A 22,690-nucleotide genomic window follows, 5' to 3' on the forward strand; every position below is an offset into this window, starting at 1 on the left:
AGCCAGCTGGATTACAAGACTTTACAGAACAACAGTTTAAGGCATCTCATCTGATCCAGCTGAAGATGCCATTACAAGGACCCTTGCAATTTAGACAACAACTGGCCAGCCTGTTTGAGTGACTCCCCAAATGAGCATTACCCTATGCAGAAGACTGCAATAAATCAATTTCTTTAAATAACATTCAGTGTGTGAATATGCAACAGCACACACCGACTGTACAACTGAATCCTGACCGCAGAATCTTCAACTCTAATGCTTTTCTCTCTTCACATTTCTTTTTATAGTTAGAAAGAAACTTTTCAGACCTTGGAAACACCATAAGGGAAAGTAACTGTCTTACTCTACCATAGTGTATGACTACCAGAGCCCAGAGTGCACCAACAGACTCTTCAACCTGTTCCCCCGCCCCACAAAGGGTTTGTCTGCCTGCACTCAAGGCCAGCTCTGATATAGCACAGTTGTGTAACCTGGGATCAGACTGCTGAGAAAGAGCTAGGAAAAGCCTCAGTGCAGGGACTACTCCTTTCACTCAGAAGCTGCATTTACGTTCAGCCCATTGGACCTTTGTCCTTGCCTGAGCTGCACTGTAGGCATGCTATGTACCTGGCCATGTACCTTGTTGATCCTGTCCTTGCCTTGCTGACTTTCAAAAACCACAACTGCTTAGATGAAACTTAACTGTACTTTAGCATAAATCAAAATATTCCAGTTTGAAATAGTCCACATTGTATCAAGGTGACCCCAAACTGACCAACAGAGTATTGCATCCTATAGACGTCATACTCAGTATAAACTTGAGAGATCACAAGGGGGAAGAGAACTGGGAGAGCAACTGCTCGGTTTTAGCTGCTAAAATTAGCTGGCCCGGGGCTAAACCGTGACAAACACGTTACATATTGGACTAACGTTGATCAAACTGTGTTATTAAGGAGAGGAACTGTTAAGGAAAAACACAAAGAAGAACAGAAACATGAAAGCAAGTCTTGACAGTAATTCAACCTGAACCTTCCGTTCTGTATTCCACACATTTATTGCTGACATATCATATATTACTGATATATATATCATATAGCCCACGTATACATTACTGATATATCACTGAACACAATTCCAATGCACATCTCTACAGACTGAAAGCAATCCAGTGTGCGAGCATGATCCCTGGCTAAAAGATTAGGAAAGCACTTGGTTGGTGCCAGATAGGATGATATTTTAAAACTACAGTAATGAACAATAGGTTCCTGTCTGTAAAACCTGGAGTTGCCATCTCCAAATATATAAAAGAAAGCCATTGCAAAAAAAAGCCTCTCAGCATTATAGACTAGCTCAAACCTCAGAAGACGCAACTGATAGGAGTAAGACATGTTACTGTGCCTGATGTATTAACAATGACATTCCCTGCTCACCACGGAGGGGGTGGACTAGATGACTTTTAAATGCCCCTTCCAGCCCAAACTATCTGATGATTCCATGACATGAGCATTCTTTATTATCTGTGAGGGTCGGTATGGTAAACCAAAAATATTTAGAATAGCAAGAAGACAAGACGAATATCTCTTTAATCAACTAAAAAGATTGTTTTGAGCCATGTAATTACATATACTTCTTTATAAGCTAGAGAGATTTCAAAGTGTAGCACTGAAAGGTAGCTACTGGGCCTGGAAAACAAACACTATTAGTACACTAAAATCAATGTGTTTCATAAAAAAATGCACCTTGTAATTGGAACACTTACGCAAACCTCACCTTGTCACTGTCATTGCTGCAAATGTGATCTTGATGGATAGACTGACATTGAAACGAAGTGCCAATGCTACCTACAAGAGAAGCGGGGAAGGAGAAGGAAAAAAAAAGTTAAAATCAAAGCCCAGTCCTATGAACACTAAAAATAGAGACAACTGTACCAGTCAGAAACTATTTTTTACATGGCAGAGATATTTACTTGCCAAACATCTGTATCAGACAACTCTTCTGTTCAAGACAATAAACAGCAGAGAGGCATTTTTTCAGTGTGCCAGCAATAACTTCACCCAGATTATTTTTTTTGAATGCTTAAGGACAACAAAATTAGCACTGGTTCATCAGTCCAAAACAAACATATGCAGTAAAATACATATGCACAAACTTAAGGACTAAGCTGCACTGAAGCAAAATAATTAGAAGTTGGGGACAGCTTTTGGCTAACATGCAAATGAATATATGTACAGAGCCTATATGCTGTGGAAAAAAAGAAAAAAAAAAGTTCTCCCTCTTCCCATTGAGCAAAAACACTTAAAAAAAAAAAGCAGAAAAAACAGTATCATTTGTAAAGCTGCGTTATTACATGGTTTCCTTGCAGAAGATGTACCTAAAGCTTTTCCCAAACAATTTTTCACTGTTTTTGAAGTTTTGAAGTATGGATAGTTTTATTTTGTAATTTCTCATACAGCATTTTTGTATACCTTTGTGGTCCACATTGCTTTGGACCGTAAGAGGACTGATCAAAGATCTTCTAAGAATGCCTGACAAAATACAGACCAGGCACAGGTAGAAATCATTGCCAATGCAAGGTCTCCTTAGACAGCTCTCCCAACAGTTATTTCGGAAAAAAAATTGTAACGTGTCATTGCTCATTGCCATCACTACTTTAGTTAAGCAAAAATTTATCAGACATTAAAATTGCTTTCAATATTTTTTTCTTGCTTTTAAAGTAGAAAGGCAAGAATCATGTGTGAGCTTCAGTTAATTGGTTAGTACATTCACTTTGCTGTAAACTTCTTTTGTTTAAAGACATAATCTTCAAATTTAACTTTTTAGAAAAAATTTAATCCCTACATTTTTCAAACAGAAAGAATGCTTAAGAGCGCGTCTTTTGGTTATGTACCACTTCCTCAAGTAATCCCATGACTGTATTTTAGGAAAGAAAAAAATAGTAAAAAAAAAATGGTAGAATCTGGTAGAATCCCCCTGTTAGTCTGAACACCTCTCATGCATGATTTCACTACATTGAAATTGTTAAATTGTTACAGACTACTTAAGTCATACATAAATGTAATAAATGGTCATTAAACCTAGACAGATTTTTGGCTTGAACCTAAAAAATTTATACCAGTTGCAAACTACGAAAATTGATCTAGCTGTCACAGCTTATTTAAAACTGTTCAAGCAGGATTTGAAGTGAATCTAGATTACTATGGTGGGTTAACATTGTCTGGCTGCCAGGTGCCCACCAAGCAGCTCTCTCACTCCCTCTCCCCAGCAAGACAGGGTAAGCTCATGGTTTTGAGATGAGAAGAGGGTGATCACTCACCAATTGGGGCACAACAACCCTATGCAGTGCTACAGACTAGGAGAAGTCTGTCTAGAAAGCTGCCTGGAGGAGAGGGACCTGGGGGTGTTGGTTGACAGCCGACTGAACATGAGCCAGCAGTGGGCCCAGGTGGCCAAGAAGGCCAATGGCATCTTGGCTTGTATCAGAAACGGCGTGACCAGCAGGTCCAGGGAGGTTATTAACCCTCTGTACTCGGCACTGGTGAGACCGCTCCTTGAATCCTGTGTTGAGTTCTGGGCCCCTCACCCCAAGAAGGATGTTGAGGCTCTAGAGCGAGTCCAGAGAAGAGCAACAAAGCTGGTGAAGGGGCTGGAGAATAAGTCTTATGAGGAGTGGCTGAGAGAGCTGGGGTTGTTTAGCCTGGAGAAGAGGAGGTGGCTGAGGGGAGACCTCATTGCTCTCTATAACTATCTGAAAGGAGGTTGTAGAGAGGAGGGTGCTGGCCTCTTCTCCCAAGTGACAGGGGACAGGACAAGAGGGAATGGCCTCAAGCTCCACCAGGGGAGATTTAGGCTGGGCATTAGGAAAAAATTTTTCACAGAAAGGGTCATTGGGCACTGGAACAGGCTGCCCAGGGAGGTGGTTGAGTCACCTTCCCTGGAGGTGTTTAAGGCACGGGTGGACGAGGTGCTAAGGGGCATGGTTTAGTGTTTGATAGGAATGGTTGGACTCGATGATCCAGTGGGTCTCTTCCAACCTGGTGATTCTATGATTCTATGATTCAATTACCATCATGGGCAAAACAGACTCAGTTCAGGGAAATTAATTTAATTTATTGCCAAAAAAAAATAGAGTAGGTTAATGAAAAAAAAACCCAAAAAAACACCAAACAAAACCTAAAAGTACCTTCCCCTCACCTCCCTTTTTCCCAGGCTCAGCTCCACTCCTGACTCTTCTAACTCCTCCCACTACCCTGAGTGGCCTAGGGGGACAGGGAATAGGGTTTGCAATCAGTTCATTGCGATTCATCTCTGCCATTCCTTCCTCCTCACACATTCCATGCTCCACAGTTCTTTGCAACTTTCTCTAATGTCGGTCCTTCCCACAGGCTGTAGTTCTTCAAGAACTGCTCCAGCGTGGGTCCCCCGCGGGGTCACAGGTCCTGCCAGAAAACCTGCTCTAGGGTGAGCTCTCCATGGGCTGCAGCTTCCTTCAGGACATACCCACCTGTTGCGGCATGGGGTCCTCCCCGGGCTGCGGGGTGGATCACTGCTCCACCGTAGGCCTCCACGGGCTGCAGGTGGACAGCCTGCCTCACCCTGTGTAGGAGACCAGGGACAGAACAGGGACCCTGGCAGCCTTATCAACCTTTAATCCCCTGAGACGATGGATTGATTAAAGGGGCAGGAGGTGCTCTGAGGGAGTACTTGGCAGCCAAAGATAAGGACAAAGGGGGAGGCTCTCTTGGCTTCATCTGTCTCAAACACTCCCGGGCATAAAAGCGCTGCTAAAGACACCCTTTTGAGCTATGGAACTCTTGCGGCTATAGAAGGGGAAGGATAGAGACCAGTAACGGGAAAAAACTTCAGGTGGAGCGCTGTTACCGACTGAAGCCCAGTACCGACATTAGAAGCGGGCTGGTGATCTTTCTTTTTCTTTTTTCTTCTCTTTTCCTCTTTTTTTTTTTTGATTAGCCACGACCTATATGTAGTATTGTGTTTGGTGCTGCATATTTTACATACAAATCGTAGCATTGTGTTTGAAGCTGCACCTGCGTGATTCAGTTGTGTGGGTACATATTAGCAATAAATTATTTTGTGTTTACAGACCTTCGGTGCTTTTTCACTGATTTCTCACCGGGGGGAATTAACGAACTTTAGCCTCCTCTCCCCTTTCAGGACGAGACACCATGGCCTTCACCAGGGCTGCGGGGGAATCTCTGCTCCGGCACCTGGAGCACCTCCTCCTCCTTCTTCCCTGATCTTGGTGTCGGCGGGGTCGTTTCTCTCACATTTTATCACTCCTCTCCCCCAGCTGCTGCTGTGCAACGTTTTACCCTTTCTTAAATATATTATCACAGAGTTGCCACCAGTGTAATTCATTGGTTCAGCTTTGGCCAGCGGCATCTTGGAGCTGTCTGGAAGTAGCTCTGTCCAACATGGGGGCAGCTCCTGATCTCTTCTCACAGAAGCCCCTCCTGCAGCGAGTCATTATTTATGCATTCGTGTGCATACAGGAGAAAAGCCTTACGCCTGTTTAAAGTGTGGCAAACAGTTCAGCCAGTCTAGCCATCTATATAAACATTCCAAAACAACCTGTCTGAGGTGGCAGAGCAGCAATCTACCTAGCACTTTGCTTTAATCTTCTCTACTCCCTAGCCCTACGGGAATGCTAATACAAACTTTTTAGACTGGAGTATTTCAGGAACACCTAATGTTATTTTGTACAATGCTGAAGGTTAAGAAGCTACCCTTGTAAGATTAGAGAATGCTTCATGTGATAGTGCTGCATTCACAGAAGTTGGTTCTGTAAATTGGTGATAATCCCTTATTTACCTCACAGGGGTATTGTGAAAATTAAAATACTGTTAACAAACTGCTTTGAGATCTTCAGAAGGAAGCACTGTAGACAGTTATTGTTAAAATCATGCAGGTCTTGGGTGCACAGGGATGTAATCCCTAAAACCAAGTAGTTCCATTGTAGGGCAAACAGGTGGGGGCTGAGTGAGAATGTCGCTAACTCAGTCTTTAATTTTAAAGAAAGTTGTTCCTTCTGTGTACAAACCCAGGAGTTAGAGGAGCAAATCCTGAGTCTTCTCCAGCGCTGAATAAAGTGTACCTGCCTTAATGGTTAAATTAAACTATTAAGCGCAAGTTTCTTTGTTTCAAACAAATCGCCATTCTCATCGAAAAAGACAAGCCCCATACCATCCTTTGGTGATTCACTATAGGCCATGTTTCCACAGATCCAACATAAACCTTCAGACACTTCCCACCCAATGTCTTTCGGAAGGCTCAGGGTCCAGTTCTGCTTCTCTATTCGCAATCTCTGAACCCCACTTAACCCAACCATTTAAGTTTCCTTTTAAGGCATTGCCGGCAGAACTTCGCAACGATAAATTCCACTGGCTACGTCTTTTCGGAGCCACTGATTTTTCCCAAAGAGGTCTGTTTCTTGAGATTCCCATGGCCATTGTTCCCCCATGTTTGTCTCTCCACAAACGCAGCAATTGGTAACACTTAATGCCTCTGCAATATTTTCCACGAAGTTAATAATTTCTGGGTGACCGCTGGGATTTCAAACTTGGCCCATTTTCAGTTTTCTGTAAAAAGAGTTCTACAAACAACTGGGAGAAGTCTCAAGATCGCTAGTTCTTATCTTGTGGGAGACTTCAGTCTTCTGGATGTCTGCTGGAAGTACAATACAGCAGAGAGGAACCAGTCTAGGAGGTTCCTGGAGTGTGTGGAAGACGACTTCCTCACACAACTGGTGAAAGAGCTGACAAGGGAAGGCGCCCTCCTGGGCCTGCTGTTTGTGAACAGAGAAGGCCTTGGCAGAGGATGTGAAGGTTGGAGGACGCCTGGGACAAAGCGATCATGAGTTGATAGGGTTTTCAGTTCTAGGTGAGGTGAGGAGAGGGGTTAGAAGAACAGTGACATTAAACTTCCAGAGGGCAGACTTTGGACAGTTCAGAAGGCTGGTTGGCAAAGTCTCATGGGAGACAGTCCTTAAGGGCAAGGGAGCCCATGAGGGCTGGGTGCTCTTCAAAAAGGAAATCCTTGCAGCTCAGGAGCAAGCCGTCCCCATGTTTCGGAAAAAAAGCCGGCAGGGGAAAAAAACTGCTTGGTTGAGTAGGGAGATATAGGTGGACATCAAAAAGAAGAAGAATGTCCATGAACTATGGAAGAAGGGACAGGCGTCTTTGAAGGACTGTCGGGAGGAAGTGAGATTGTGCAGAGGAAAAATCCGGAGGGCTAAAGCCCAACTAGAGCACAGATTGGCCAAGTCGGTGAAAGATAACAAAAAATCTTTCAATAAATGCATTAACAGTAAAAGGAGGACCAGGGAAAATCTTCAGTCCCTATTGGATGCAAATGGAACAACTGTGACAAAGGACGAGGACAAGGCTGAGGTACTTAATGACTTCTTTGCCTCAGTCTTTAATAGTAAGGAAAGTTGTTCCCTGTGTGTACACACCCAGGAGTCAGATGAGCAGAATGAGGCTCCCATGATCCAAGAGGAGGCGGTTAGAGACTTGCTTGTCCAGCTAGACACCCACAAGTCCATGAGGCCAGATGGGATCCACCCAAGGGTATTAAAGGAGCTGGCGGATGTGCTTGCCAAACCCCTTTCCATCATCTTCCAACAGTCCTGGCTGACTGGGGAAGTTCCACTGGACTGGAGGCTGGCTGATGTTGTGCCCATCTACAAGAAGGGTCGCAGGGAGGATCCAGGGAACTCCAGGCCTGTCACTCTGACCTCAGTGCCAGGGAAAGTCATGGAACAGGTGATCTTGAGTGCTATCATGAAGCACATGCAAGAGAACCAGGTGATCAGGCCCAGTCAACATGGGGGCAGCTCCTGATCTCTTCTCACAGAAGCCCCTCCTGCAGCGCCCCCCTCCCCACCGCTTTCCATTATCAAAACCTTGCTCCATATATCCAATACAATTTCACAGGGGAGTTTATTGCTCTTGTTTTGGTCTATGTGGTAAGGATGAAACAAGAATAGTTTTATTTAGGACAGCACATGTTTTCATGTAAATGTGGTTTTAAATCTTGAAAGTTTAGCTGTTAATTCAAACATCAGTCATTATTTAGCTTCATATTCTTTCTGGTATTATTTACATGGGAACATGTGTCCAGGGTACTAGAAACTGCAGAAGGTTTTTCAGCTTTGAGTACAGTAATTTCTGTCGAGATCAGGTTGACAGACATCTAAATAGCCTCCATCCACAAGTAACTAATGATAGGATGAGAGGAAACAGCCTCAAGTTGCGCCAGGGGAGGATTAGATTAGACATCGGGAAAATCTTTTTCACCGAAAGGGTTCTCGGGCAAACCAGGGAAAGGGGCAGGAAGTGATAAACAGGCGTATGATATAGGGGAGACAAATTGCTCAGGGATATGGCTTAGTAGTAGACAGGTATGGTTGGACTTGATGATCTCAAAGGTCTTTTCCAACCAAACCATTCTATGATTCTATGATTTAAGTCTTAGAGGAGATGAATGCACATTGCAAAATCCACTAAAACACTCCACTGCCAGCTGTGGTAAATTCTATAGAATTTAATTTATAATCCTTATATAAGGAGGAAATTATAATTGTGGTGTAGATGGTTATCAGGGCTGTACTTGTGTATATACCCAGTGGATCTAGTCATCCGTTCCATGAGTAGTCCAGGAGCTAGTCTCTGCTACATGAGACAATGGGCTGACTTGTGACAAGGTGATTGACAGTTCCTGGCCCCTTCACAGTAAAACGTTTGACTAATTGTCACAGGACCTCTCCAGTGCGAAGTTCAGACAGTCTAGGAGATTCCTACAGACAGTCCCAGCTGTGCATAAGCCAATTGATAGGCACTACTTGTATGCCTCAATAAGAGGTTTAAGATCCTCAGTGGGGAATCTGGTAGTCTGAGTGACTCCTCCAAGCAGTTCCGGCTGTAGAATTGACCTAACTGTACATAGGTAAGATACTTGTAAATAGTCAGTAGAAACTATTCCTGCAGATGCAGAAATAGTCAGGTAGGACAGTTACACAGGACACAGTTAAGAGGAGATAATCATAGAATTATAGAATGGTTTGGGTTGGAAGGGACCTCAAAGCCCATCCAGTTCCAACCCCCCTGCCATGGGCAGGGACACCTCCCACTGGATCGGGTCGCTCAAAGCCCCATTCAGCCTGGCCTTGAACACCTCCAGGGAGGGGGCAATGGCTCATGTGTGCATTGGAATGGTCACATAGGTGGAGCCATCTGGATTATAAGAATTCACTAGAAAAATAGTTCAGGGAGTTTCAACTGATCCAACTGAAGACATTGTTACAAGGGGCCTTACAGTGGAGGATCCTGTTGCCATTCAGCCAGCAACCAATCAGCCTGTTGGAGGGATTTGATTCATGTGGTGAGTTAACCTTGGCCAGCAGCCAGGTGCCCACCCAGCCACACTCTCCCCCTCCTCCTCCACAAGAGAGGAGGTGAAAAACCTCAAGAGTCTAGGTAAAGACAGGGAGACTGCTTAACAAATAACATCATGGGCAAAAAAAGACTCGACTTGGGGAAAATTTCATTTATTGCCAATTAAAAGAGATTTGGGCAAAAAAGTAAAATAACACCTCACTCCCCTTTTTCCCCAGGCTCAACTTCATTCCTTCATTTCAGGCTTTTCTAACCACCCCCAACTCCCAAGTGGCACTAGGGGGATGGGAGAATTACAGTCAGTACATAACAGTTCCTCTCTTCTGCCCCTTCCTCCTCACACTTCTCTCCTATCACACTGTGGGTCCTCTCCATGAGCTGCAGTCCTTCAGGGAAAAAAAATGCTCCAGTGCTAGTTCTCCACAGGCCACAGTTCCTATCAGAAGAATCTGTTCCAGTGTGGGGTTTTCCACAGGCTGCAGCTCCTTCAGGAAACATCCAGCTGCTCTAGTGTGGGATACTCCATGTGTTGCAGTGAACATCTGCTCCAGTATGGTCTCTTCCATGGTCTGTATCTGCTCTAGTGCCTGGAACACCTCCTCCTCCTTCTCTGATCTTGGTGTTTGCACTGCTGCTTCTCGCTCTTTTTTCTCTCCTCCTCTGCCTGTCTGGTGCTTTTGCCCTTTCTTAAATATGTTATCACAGAGATGCCACCAACTCTGCTGATTGGCTCATCTGTGGCCTGCGGTGGGTCCATTGTGGAGCTGCCTAGAACCGGCTGTGTCAGGCACAGGACAGCCTTTGACCTCTTCTCACAGAGTCCACCCCTGCAGCCCCACTGACAAAACCTTGCCGCATACACCTAATACAATTTGTCACATGAACATTTTCCTATGCAAAATATCCTCATAAATTAGCTGTTTTTTTAAAAACACTTTGTCTGTGAGTATTTGTGCAGTAAATCCTTATTGTCCAGTATGATTAGCGTGGATCACAGCAGAAAGAGGCAATCAACAGATGTAGCGGTTTGTGCAGCAAGTTCTGGGCTCTGCTTCTCTGAGGTATTCTTGAGATCTCATTGAAATTCTGGGCACTTTGTCTAGAGTCTGGAAACTCCAGGGAAACCTCAGAGAAACATGAGGGTGCCTGCTGCTGTCTAGTAAAGCTAAGGATAAGGTAAGGAAGGACAGCTCTATCAGCTTCTAAAAAAGTCAGCTGTCCTAATCAAAGGGTGCCTACAGGCTTTGTTCTAGCTAAACCCCTCATTAGGGAGGGTCAAGCACCCTTTTAGCTGCTATTAGGGAGAGGCCTATATAACAGCCAAAACCACATCCCAGAATGTAGTGAAGATGGCAACCAAGTGTGGCAATTTGCAAAGCAGGGCACCTAAAAACATGCAACAAGTTGAAAAATAAGTGGGATAATATCAGGCTTGTCTGTGACAATCTGCGGGAGGACACACAATGTGTAGAGGGATGGGGTGCTGGAATGGGCCCTCCACCTGCTGCCCTAGGGTAGGCAGGGGACACCGCGGCACAGTTGAAGTCCTGCGGAGATGAGCTGGGGGCTCCTGAGGCAGTAGGAGCCAGGAAGGAAACTTCCATGGAACACCTTAAGGGAAAGATGGGGTGTTCCACTAAGAAGGTGACACGGCCAACAGCCCAGCTGAAGCGCCTCTACACAAGCACACACAGCTTGGGCAACAAACAGGAGGAGCTGTAGGCTACCATGCTGCTAGAAAGCTATGATCTGGTTGCCGTCACTGAAACTTGGTGGGACAAGTCCCTGACTGGAGTGTGGCTATCAAAGGCTACAGGCTGTTCAGAAGGGACAGACCAAGAAGGAGGGGTGGAGGCGTTGCCATCTATCTCAGGAAAGGGATAGACTGTGCAGAGCTGTCCCTGAAGAACAGCCACGACCAGGTTGAAAGCTTGTGGGGGAGAATCGGAGACCGAGACAACAGAAGGAACCTTGTGGCTTGTGTCTACTACAGGCCACCTGATCAAGGAGAACCAACTGATGAAGCCATCTTCCTCCAGCTACAGAAGGCTTCACCCTCACAAGCTCTCATCCTATTGGGGGACTTCAATCACCCTGACATCTGCAGGAAATGTAGCACGGCGAGCTGTATGCAATCCAGGAGACTCCTAGAATACATAAGAAATCAAACTTCCAGCTCTTCCAGGAGTCAGTCAGCAGGACCCCTTGGGACACAGTCCTAAGGGACGAGGGAGCAGAACAGAACTGGCAGATCTTTCAATGGATGCTTTCCATAAAGGCAAGGTTTAACAAAGCCAAATGCCGGGTCCTGCACTTGGGGCACAACAACCCTGTGCAGTGCTACAGACAAGAAGTCTGGCTAGAGAGCTGCCTGGAGTAGAAGGACCTGGGGGTGTTGATTGACAGCCAACTGAACATGAGCCAGCAGTCTGCCCAGGTGGCCAAGAAGGCCAATGGCATCGTGGCTTGTATCAGAAATGGTGTGACCAGCAGGTCCAGGGAGGTTATTCTGCCCCTGTACTCTGCACTGGTGAGACCGCTCCTTGAAACCTGTGTTGAGTTCTGGGCCCCTCACCCCAAGAAGGATGTTGAGGCTCTGGAGCGAGTCCAGAGAAGAGCAACGAAGCTGGTGAAGGGCCTGGAGAACAGGCCTTATGAGGAACAGCTGAGAGAGCTGGGGTTGTTTAGCCTGGAGAAGAGGAGGCTGAGGGGAGACCTCATTGCTCTCTACAACTGCCTGAAAGGAGGTTGTAGAGAGGAGGGTGCTGGCCTCTTCTCCCAAGTGACAGGGGACAGGACAAGAGGGAGTGGCCTCAAGCTCCACCAGGGGAGATTTAGGCTGGGCATTAGGAAAAAATTTTTCACAGAAAGGGTCATTTAGGCACTGGCACAGGCTGCCCAGGGAGGTGGTTGAGTCACCTTCCCTGGAGGTGTTTAAGGCACGGGTGGACGAGGTGCTAAGGGGCATGGTTTAGTGTTTGATAGGAATGGTTGGACTCGATGATCCGGTGGGTCTTTTCCAACCTAGTGATTCTATGATTCGGTGATTGGAGGCAGCCTAGGCTGCAGTGACCAGGCCCTAGTGGAGTTCAAGGTCCTGAGGGACATGGGACAGGCGAGGAGTATAGTCGGGACTTCAGGAAAGCAGACTTCCAGCTCTTCCAGGAGTCAGTCAGTAGGACCCCCTGGGACACGGTCCTCAGGGACAAGGGAGCAGAACAGAACTGGCGGATCTTTCCACAGATGTTTTCCATAAATGCAAGAGCGCTCAGTCCCCAAATGTAGGAAACAAGGCAGAGAAGGGCAGAGACCCGCCTGGCTGAGTGGAGACCTACTTGTCAAACTGAAGAGCAAGAGGGAACTGCACAGGCAGTGCAGACAGGGACAGGGAAGCTGGGAAGAGGATAGGGATGCTGCCCGGTTGTGTAGGGGTAGGGTCAGGAAGGCCAAGGCGCAGCTGGAGCTGAACTTGGCAAGGGAACAGAAGACTAATGAGAAAGGCTTCTACAGGTACGTCAACCAGAAAAGGAACGTTAAAGAAAGCGTACTCCGACTGATGAAGGAAAAGAGAGACCTTGTATCAACAGACGAGGAGAAGACTGAGGGACTCAACAGATTTTTTTGTCTCAGCTTTCACGGACAACCACTCTCCTCACCCCTCCTGGGCCAATGGACAACAAGAAGGGGACCAGAGAGGTAAAGCCCTTCCCGCTGTATGGGAAGATCAAGTTCGTGACCACCTGAGGAACCTGAACATACATAAGTCTATGGGACCTGATGAGATGCATCCCAGAGTCCTGAGGGCATTGACCGATGTGTTGTGTAGGAGGAGGGGCTGCTTTCAAGGGCCCTTAAACCCACAGTACCTACCTGGGTGAGGAGAGCAGTGCAGGTCCGGTGACAGTAACCAGGGTCAGACAACAATCTAGATGGCCAGGCAAGTTCATAGTGGCTCATTTTTGAAGTCTGAAATATTGAGGTGCTTTACTGAAGGCTGATCATTAAAAAAAATTTCCCAACTATGAAGCCAAATCATATCATCTCTCTATGTACAGAGGAAAGATTCCCAACGAAACCTTACCAGGTTCTAGATAATGCTGCAATGAACACAGGCTATCTATATGGATGCAGAAGATTAGTCATTACAAGAGAAATTAGTAAAATATCTTGAAATGCTTTATCACCTATAGACTGATGACAAAGGTTCGCTTTTCACACAAACCATGATTAGCAAGGGCTTGAATTAAAGCCGAGGCAGAGGCTCAACCTAAATAAGATAACAGTGATTCTGGAAACAGCAATCTAGGTGATAACTGGTATATCAATCCCTTCAACTGAGAAAGGTCTGAGGAAGGTAGTGTTTTAAAAATGAACGTTTGGGACATGTATGTGCATTTGAGAAGATGAGAAAACAAGAACACTATACATACTCAAAACCCTTCTTAAAATAGAATCATAGAATACTTAGGGTTGGAAGGGACTTGAAAGATCATCTAGTTCCAACCCCCCTGCCATGGGCAGGGACATCCCACTAGATCAGGCTGCCCAAGGCCCCATCCAACCTGGCCTTAAAAACCTCCAGGGATGGGGCATCCACAACTTCCCTGGGCAACCTGTTCCAGTGTCTCACCACTCTCATGGTGAAGAAATTCTTCCTAATGTCTAGCCTAAATCTGCCCTTCTCCAGTTTATGCCCGTTCCCCCTCCCCTATCACTACAAGCCTTTATGAATAGTCCATCCCCAGCTTTCTTGTAGGCTCCTTTCAGGTCCTGGAAGGTCGCTATAAGATCTCCTCGGAGCCTTCTCTTCTCCAGGCTGAACAAGCCCAACACTCTCAGCCTGTCCTCATAGGGAAGGTGCGCCAGTCCTCGCATCATCTTTGTAGCCCTCCTCCGGACCTGTTCCAACAGCTGCATATCCTTTTTACGTTGAGGATTCCAGAACTGGACACAGTACTCGAGATGAGGTCTCACAAGAGAGGAGTAGAGGGGCAGAATCACTTCCCTCGACCTGCTGGCCATGCTTCTTTTGATGCAGCCCAGAATACGGTTGACCTTCTGGGCTGGGAGTGCACACTGCCAGGTCATTTTGAGCTTCTCATCGACCAGCACCCCCAAGTCCTTCTCTGCAGGGCAGCTCTTAATCACGTCATCCCCCATCCTGTACTGAAACTGGGGATTGCCCCGACCCAGGTGCAGGACCTTGCACTTGGCCTTGTTGAACCTCTAGAGGTTCACAAAGGCCCACTTCTCCAGCCTGTCCAGGTCCCTCTGGATGACATCCCATCCTTCTGCTGTGGCAACTGAACCACTCATCTTGGTGCCATCTGCAAACTTCCTGAGATGGGCACTCGATCTCCCCGTCTATATAATCGATGAAGATATTGAATAGCACCGGTCCCAGTACGGACCCCTGAGGAACACCACTTGTCACGAACCTCCATCTGGACTTGGCGCCATTGACCACTACTCTCCGAATACGACCCTCCAACCAGTTTCTTATCCACCATACTGTCCACCCATCAAATCCATATCTCTCCAATTTAGAGAGAAGGATGTTGTGGGGGACCGTGTCAAATGCTTTACAGAAGCCTAGACAGATCACGTCCGTCGGTTTTCCCATGTCCACTGCTGAGGTCACCCCATCATAGAAAGCCACTAAGTTGGTTATACAGGATTTGCCACTGGTGAAGCCATGGTGGCTGCCATTAATCACCTCCATGTCCTCCATGTGCTTTAGCATAGCTTCTAGGAGGATCTGTTCCATGATCTTCCCAGGCACAGAGGTGAGGCTGATAGGTCAGTAGTTCTCAACGTCATCTTTTCTGCCTTTTTTTAAAGTGGGCACAATGTTACCCTTCTTCCAGTCACCAGGGACTTCTGATTGCCATGACTTTTCAAATATCATGGAAAGTGGCCTGGCAACTACATCTGCTAATTCCTTCAGGACTCTGGGATGCATCTCATCAGATCCCATAGACTTATAAATGTTCACGTTCCTCAGGTGGTCGCGAACCTGATCTTCCCCTACAGTGGAAGGGGGTTTATCTGCCTGGTCACCATCTTGCTGTATCATGATCCAGGAGGGGTGAGGAGAGTAGTTCTCGGTGAAGAATGAGGCAAAAAAGTTGTTGAGTACCTCAGCCTTCTCCTCATCTGTTGATACAAGGTCACCAGTCCCAACCATCAGTGGGGGTACGTTCTCTTTGACCTTCCTCTTTTGATTGACATACCTCTAGAAGCCCTTCTTGTTAGTCTTGCCAAGTTCAGCTCCAGCTGCACCTTGACCTTCCTCACTTCCTCCCTACACAACCAGGCAGCATCCCTATACACGTCCCAGGTTACCCATCCCTGCTTGCACTGCCTGTGTAATTCCCTCTTCTTTAGTTTAACCAGCAGGTGTCAACTCAGCTATGCCCGTCTCTTCCCTTCCCTGCCTGATTTTTTACATATGGGGATTTATTGCTATTGCGCTTTATGGAAAGCATCCTTGAATATTTGCCAGCTCTGTTCTGCTCCCTTGTCTCAGAGGACCATGTCCCCAGGGATCCTACTGAGTAATTCCTGGAAGAGCTGGAAGTCTGCTTTCCTGAAATTTAGGGTCCTGACTATACTCCTCACCTGTCCCATATCCCTCTGGACCTTGAACTCCACCACTGCAGCCCAGGCTGCCTCCGATCCTAATATCACTGATGAGTTCACTTGTATTAGCGACCATAAGGTCCACTATTGCATCCCCTTGGGTGGGGGTCTCTATCAGCTGGACTAAGAAGTTATCCTCAGTGCACTCCAGGATTCTCCTGGATTGCCTACAGCTTGCTGTGCTAATTTTCCAGCAGATGTCAGGGTGGTTGAAGTCCCCGAGTAGGATGAGAGCTTGCGAGCGTGAAGCCTCCTGTACCTGAAGCAAGAAGACTTCATCAGTTGGTTCTCCTTGATCGGGTGGCCTGTAGTAGACACCAACCACAAGGTTCCCATTTGTTCCTCTGTCTTTAATTCTGACCCACAAGCTTTCAGTCTGTTTGTGGCTACTCTTCATTGACAGCTCTTCACAGTCTATCCCTTTCCTGAGATAGAGGGCAACCCCTCCACCCCTCCTTCCCGGTCTGTGCCTTCTGAACAGCCTGTAGCCGTTGATAGCCACATTCCAGTCATGGGATTCGTCCCACCACGTTTCTGTGATGGCAACTAGATCATAGCTTTCTAGTAGCGCAGTAGCCTCCAGTTCCTGTTTGTTACCTAAGCTTCGTGCATTTGTGTAAAGGCACTTCAGCTGGGCTGCCGGTTGAATCACCTTCCCAGTGGACCCTTTATTACCTACAAGGTGTTTTCATAGAATCATAGAATCACTAGGTTGGAAGAGACCCACCAGATCATCGAGAAGTTTTAGAGAAGTGTCCTCCCTAACAGCTGACCCCTGCCACCCGTCTTCCCACCGCTTGTTACAGGCTAGCTTGATGTTGTCCCCATTCCCCTTCACATCTAGTTTAAAGCCATATCTACAAGCCCTGCAAGCTCCTGGGCAAAGACCCTCCTCCCACCGTGAGAAAGGAGGCTCTCATCTGAAGCCTGTAGTCCTGGTGCCATGTAGGACATCCCATTATCAAAAAAAAACCCCAAAGTTATTGCGGTGATACCAGCCACAGAGCCATGTATTAATTGACTGGACCCGTCTGAGCTGTGCTATGTCACCACCTGTAACTGGAAGGAGGGAAGAAAAAAAATCACCTGGGCCCCAGATTCCCTAAGTATCTGTCTCAATGCCCTAAAATCTCTTTTAATCCCCCTTGGGCTTCTTACTGCTGCTTCATCCCCTCCCACATGAAGCAGTAGTAATGGGTAATAGTCTGCTATACCAAATTTGAAATACCAAATTTCAAAATTTAATTTCCCGCTTCTTTCCCTAAACAGAATCTTGGAATGGTTTGGGTTAGAAGGGACCTTTAAAGCTCATCCAGTTCCAAGTCTCCTGCCACGGGCAGGGACACCTCCCACTGGATCAGGTTGCTCCAAGCCTCGTCCTACCTGGCTTTGAACAACTCCAGGGATGGGGCAGCCACAACTTCTCTGGGCAACCTGGGCCAGAGCCTCCCCACCCTCACAGGAAAACATTTCGTCCTAAAATCTCATCTCAATCTCCCCTCTTTCAGCTTAAAACCTTTCCCCCTTGTCCTATCCCTGCACTCCCTGATCAAGAGCCCCTCCACAAAATGAGAACAAAGTACTCATTCTTCCATCTATATTAGAAGTCAAGTAAAGTAACTTCTAAAAAAAAGCTGCATCTTAGATTGCCAAAGCACAAGAACAACTGCCAATAATTTTCCCTTCAACAGTGAGAAAATGTTTTCCACATACAGGGAGCTCTAACAACCAAATAGATATTTACTGTAACTTACACACATAGAGACAAAAAACAAAACAGCCCACTACTGTAGAGAGTTCAACCAAAAGGCATCTAAAGAAAAAAAGAAAAAAGCAACAGGTAAACAAAAACAGGAGGAAAGAAACACATCAACATCAGCATGTTCACATTAAGAGAGATTCACTACAAAATTTTTAAGGCACTCCCTGACATTTTGCATTCTTGTTTGAAGAAAAGGGAGTGTAGTCAGAGTATCCCTCCATGGTTTTGCAGCATCATCCTTCTCTCCTCTCTTCCAAGTCAGACATTCCCAATCGTTTTAGAGTCACACTGAAAACATTCCTAGTCCATATACATACCATATACGTTGACATGATGAGTGATTTTCAAGTGCAAGAATTTTGAATTAAAAAAAAAAAACATTTAAAACCTTTTTCTCAGATAATATAGGTTAAAAAGATTGTGTGTGCATGCAGGTTTCATTTTGCCAAGGTAACACTGAGGGTGAAGAAGAGGGTATAACCAGCATGAAAAGAAGAGTAAAAATTTTTTTTTAAAAAAAACTAGTTCAGATTTTCCAAGGGTTTGTACATTCAGTCACGCTTATTAGTACCCTGACTGGAATGGATGGACAGACAGGCAAGGGAGATGAGGAGGGGGTGTTGTCCTATATGTCAATGACCAACTGGAGTGCAAGGAGCTCCACCTGGGAATGGATGAGGTGCTGACCAAGAGCCTATGGGTCAGAATTAAAGGGAAGGCAGGGACAGGAGGCATTAAAGTGGGGGACTTCTACTGGCCACTGGACCAGGAAGAGTGAACAGATGAGGCCCTCTATAGACAGATAGGCACAGCCTCACGTTTTCAAGCCCTGATCCTCACAGGGGACTTCAACCATCCTGATATCTGTTGGAGGGACAACACAGCAGACCACAAGGAATCCAGGAGGTTCCTGGAATACGTTGATGGCAACTTCCTTCTCCAAGTGATAGAAGAGCTGACAAGAAGAAGTGCTATGCTGGACCTTGTTCTCACCAACAAGGAAGGGCTGGTGGAGAATGTGAAGCTCAAGGGAAGCCTTGGCTGCAGTGACCGTGAAACGGTGGAGTTCAAGATCCTTAGGGCAGCGAGGAAGACACACAGCAAGCTCATTACCCTGGACTTCAGGAGAGCAGACTTTGGCCTCTTTGGGGATCTGCTTGGTAGGGTACCATGGGGTAAAGCCCTGGAGGGCAGGAGGGTCCAAGAAAGCTGGTTAATATTCCAGGATCACCCCCTCCAAGCTCAGGAGCAATGCATCCCAACAAGGAGGAAGTCAGGCTAAAACACCAGGAGGTGTTTAGCATGGATGAACAGGGAATGCCTAGACAAACTTAAACTCAAGAGGAAGCAGAAGGCAAAGGCAGGGACTGGGAGATTGAAGAACCGCTCACTGTAGAAGGTCAGGTGTGAGACATTCTAAAGAACCTGAAGGTGCACAAGTCCATGGGACCTGATGAGATGCATCTGTGGGTCCTAAGGGAACTGGCAGATGAAGTTGCTAAGGCACTACCATCTTATTTGAGAAGTTGTGGCAGTCCGGTGAAGTCCCCACTGACTGGAAAAGGGGAAACATAACCCCCATTTTTAAAAAAAGAAATAAGGAAGACCCGAGGAACTCCAGGCTGGTCAGTCTCACCTCTGCCCAGCAATGTCATGGAGCAGATCTTCCTGGAAACTCTGCTGAGGCACATGGAAAATAAGGAGGTCACATGTGTCTCCCTGTGTGAAGGCATGTTTCTCCCTTTGTATGTGCATGAGAGTTCTCTCCTACTGCACGTGCATTTGCTCAGCTGATATGGGGAGAACAGTGGATATCATCTACCTCAAATTTAGCAATGTGTTTGACATGGTCTCCTTGATGGCAAGTTGGTAAGATATGAACTGTATAGATGGACCACAAGATGGGTAGAAAACTAGCTAAACTGCTGAGCTGGAAATAGTCAAGACAGCTTGACAGGGTCACCCAGGGAGGTGGTTGATTCACCTTCCCTGGAGGTGTTTAAGGCACGGGTGGACGAGGTGCTAAGGGGCATGGTTTAATGTTTGATAGGAATGGTTGGACTCGATGATCCGGTGGGTCTCTTCCAACCTGGTTATTCTATGATTCTATGTGTAACGTAATCTAAGACCCTGCTTTAAATAGAAAGTTGCACCAGATGATCTCCGGAAGTTCCTTCCAACCTAGACTTTTTTATGAGAGACACATTTGCACATATGTGTGCAGAGAAACATTTATGCAAACATACTCACTTGCTACAAACATACCTATAGAAGCATTTCTTGATATTCTTGACATCTCTTGCCAGTTTGAGCTCCAGCTGAGCTTTTGTCTTCTGAAGGAAGAGATTAATTGTTATAAGTTACTAACCTACTATATGTTTGAATATTATGTATAGTTTTTGTGATTTTAGAACTGAAATATAGGATAAGCTTGAATAATAACTTTTAGCTAGCCTGTGCCTGGATATTTGCACTTATATAAGGAATTCTAACAAGGCTGCAGTTAGAAAGAATGGGAAAGAACATGACTGTATCTAATTAAGTCAGATAACAAGGACTAGTGCAATGATAAGAGAAAGAAGAACCAGCTAGGACCAGATGCAACCTTAACAAGATACCCAAGGAGTCTAAGAGCATGCACAAGGAGAATTGAGAAGTTCACCGTGAAAAAGACTGCGAGCCTTCCTCCAAAGCCTTCCTCCCCAAGACCCCCAGAGGGCAGAGCATGTGCACCAAGGGAAGGAAACTTATGTAAATAAATTCCGGGAACTGATTATAATAGACACACCTGTTCCAGGAAAAATGATGAATATGTGTGCATTGACTGTATATCGCCTTTGTGAATTCTGCTAGAAGCCACACGCACATTAGGTGGATCCATCCTCTGCATACCCGGCGTCGCATAAAAGGATACCTTACTTAACAGTCAAATTGGCATTGATTATTGAGTCTGGCCTTTCACGGCATCAATTTCTAACTGGAACTTTTCATACTTAAGCAATATTTTTATATTCTTTGGGAGTTTGTCCCTTTTTCCATCTCTCATATGCTTCCATTTTGCATCTGAGCACTCTCAGTAGCTCAGTATTGGGGACAGTTCTGTTTAATATCTTTATCAATGATTAGACAAGGGGATTGAGTGCACCCTCAGGAAGTTTGCAGATGACACCAAATTGGGTGGGAGTGTTGATCTGCTTCAGGGTAGGGAGGCTCTACAAAGGGACCTGAACAGGCTGGATCAGTGGGCTGAAGCCAACTATATTAGGTTCAACAAGGCCAAGTGCCAGGTTTTGCTCTTGGGACACAACAACCCTGTGCAGCACTACAGGCTTGGGGACAAATGGCTAGAAAGCTGTCCAGAGGAAAAGGACCCGTGGGTCCTTTTCAGCCAGCTGAACATAAGCCAGCAGTGGGCCACATGGCTAAGAATACCAACAGCATCCTAGCTTGTATCAGAAACAACGTGGCCAGCAGAACCAGGCAAGTGATTGTCCCTTTGTACTTGGCATTGGTGAGGCTACACCTTGAAGCCTGTGTTCAGTTTTGGGCCCCTCACTACAAGAAAGACATTGAGGTCCTTAAGTATGTCCAGAGAAGGATAACAAAAGTGGTGAAGAAGCTGGAGAACAGGTCTTATGAAGAGTGGCTGATAGAACTGGGGTTGTTTAGCCTAGAGAAGAGGAGGCTGAGGGGAGACCTTATTGCTCTCTACAACTGCCTGAAAGGAGTTTGTAGCGAGGTGGGCGTTAGTCTCTTCTCCCAAGTAGCAAGTGATAGGATGAGAGGAAATGGCCTCAAGTTGTGCCAGGGGAGGTTCACATTGGATACTAAGAATTACTAGGAAATATTAGGAAAGCTGGGGAGAGGCTCTTTATCAGGGAGTGTAGTGATAGTGTTATCCAAGGCAGGGCTAAAAGAATACTTTTGATCTTCTAGGCTGAAAGAATAACAAGAATATATTTTGTGCCTTGTTTATCTTCTAGGTTTCTATTACATCCTGACATCCGATCAGGGTACCCTGACATCTCTAGACACCTGTTAAGGGAGGTAGACACCTAGTTGCGAATAAGTAATAAACTCAGTAGTTAATTAACTCAAGGCTGAGAACTTGTGTGTCCTCAAGGAAAAGAGTATCAGATAGGATGAATTTGTGATGGTTTAGGGTTAATCTGAAGAACCTCATTATCCTAACTAATGATGCAAAAAAGCAGATTAAGCAGTTTTTTAGAACTGTGTAACTTAATGAACATGTATTAGATAGGTATAACAATTATATTAAATAGGTGGGATCTTAAGCATTCGGTGCTTAGTCCATTATACAATCCACACCATTAGCAAAGGCCTTGAAAGCACTGGGTGCTGATAAGAAGCTGGTATGCGAACATCTGCTGATAAGAAGGAACTGGAATGCCAACATCAGCAGCCTTAAGCAGAAATTTGGCTTTATCCTGCTTCGTGGCTTGGAGTATAACCAGAAAGGGACTGCACCTGGGCACAGATTAAGGTCAGAAAAAGTTCACCCAAAGGAAGAAGAGTTACTTCATCCCTGAGATCCCAGTCCACAACCACCGGGAGGCACTGTGCAGGCGCAAGCCTGAAGAGATCCTTCTAGAAATAATTATAATAGGAAGCAGGGAGAGATTACGAATATGTATTAGGTGTTTATGAATATGTATATCTTTACACTATAACCATCAGCTTGTTAGACAATATGGTGTGCAAGTTAGGTGGATTAACCCCCTCGCACCTGCCAGCGAATAAACACATACCTACTTTATAACCCTTAATTGAGTTATCGAGTTTGATTCCGTAAAACACCAGGACAGGCTGCCCAGAGAAGTTGTGGCTGCCCAATCCCTGGAATTGTTCAAGGCCAGGTTGGATGGGGCTTGGA

General features: G+C 45.9%; 1 protein-coding gene and 1 long non-coding RNA gene across 3 annotated transcripts in view; one reads left to right on the forward strand and one right to left on the reverse strand.

Moving 5' to 3' along the window:
• LOC138732952 (uncharacterized) overlaps positions 1-22,690 on the forward strand; it is a 212,084-nt gene that overhangs the window by 122,866 nt on the left and 66,528 nt on the right. The window lies entirely within an intron of this gene.
• Positions 1-22,690, reverse strand: part of LOC138732941 (E3 ubiquitin-protein ligase RNF38-like) — a 151,076-nt gene that overhangs the window by 117,808 nt on the left and 10,578 nt on the right. Inside the window, exon 2 of one of the 2 annotated variants that reach the window (XM_069879739.1) lies at positions 1,750-1,820. In XM_069879739.1, coding sequence (XP_069735840.1) covers positions 1,750-1,820 — 71 coding nt within the window. Of the gene's footprint in view, positions 1-1,738; positions 1,821-22,690 lie in introns of those variants that run through there. The other variant, XM_069879740.1, reaches the window with a different exon arrangement.

Source organism: Phaenicophaeus curvirostris, chromosome W (genome assembly GCF_032191515.1).
Source record: "Phaenicophaeus curvirostris isolate KB17595 chromosome W, BPBGC_Pcur_1.0, whole genome shotgun sequence".
Classification (NCBI taxonomy): Eukaryota; Metazoa; Chordata; class Aves; order Cuculiformes; family Cuculidae; genus Phaenicophaeus; species Phaenicophaeus curvirostris.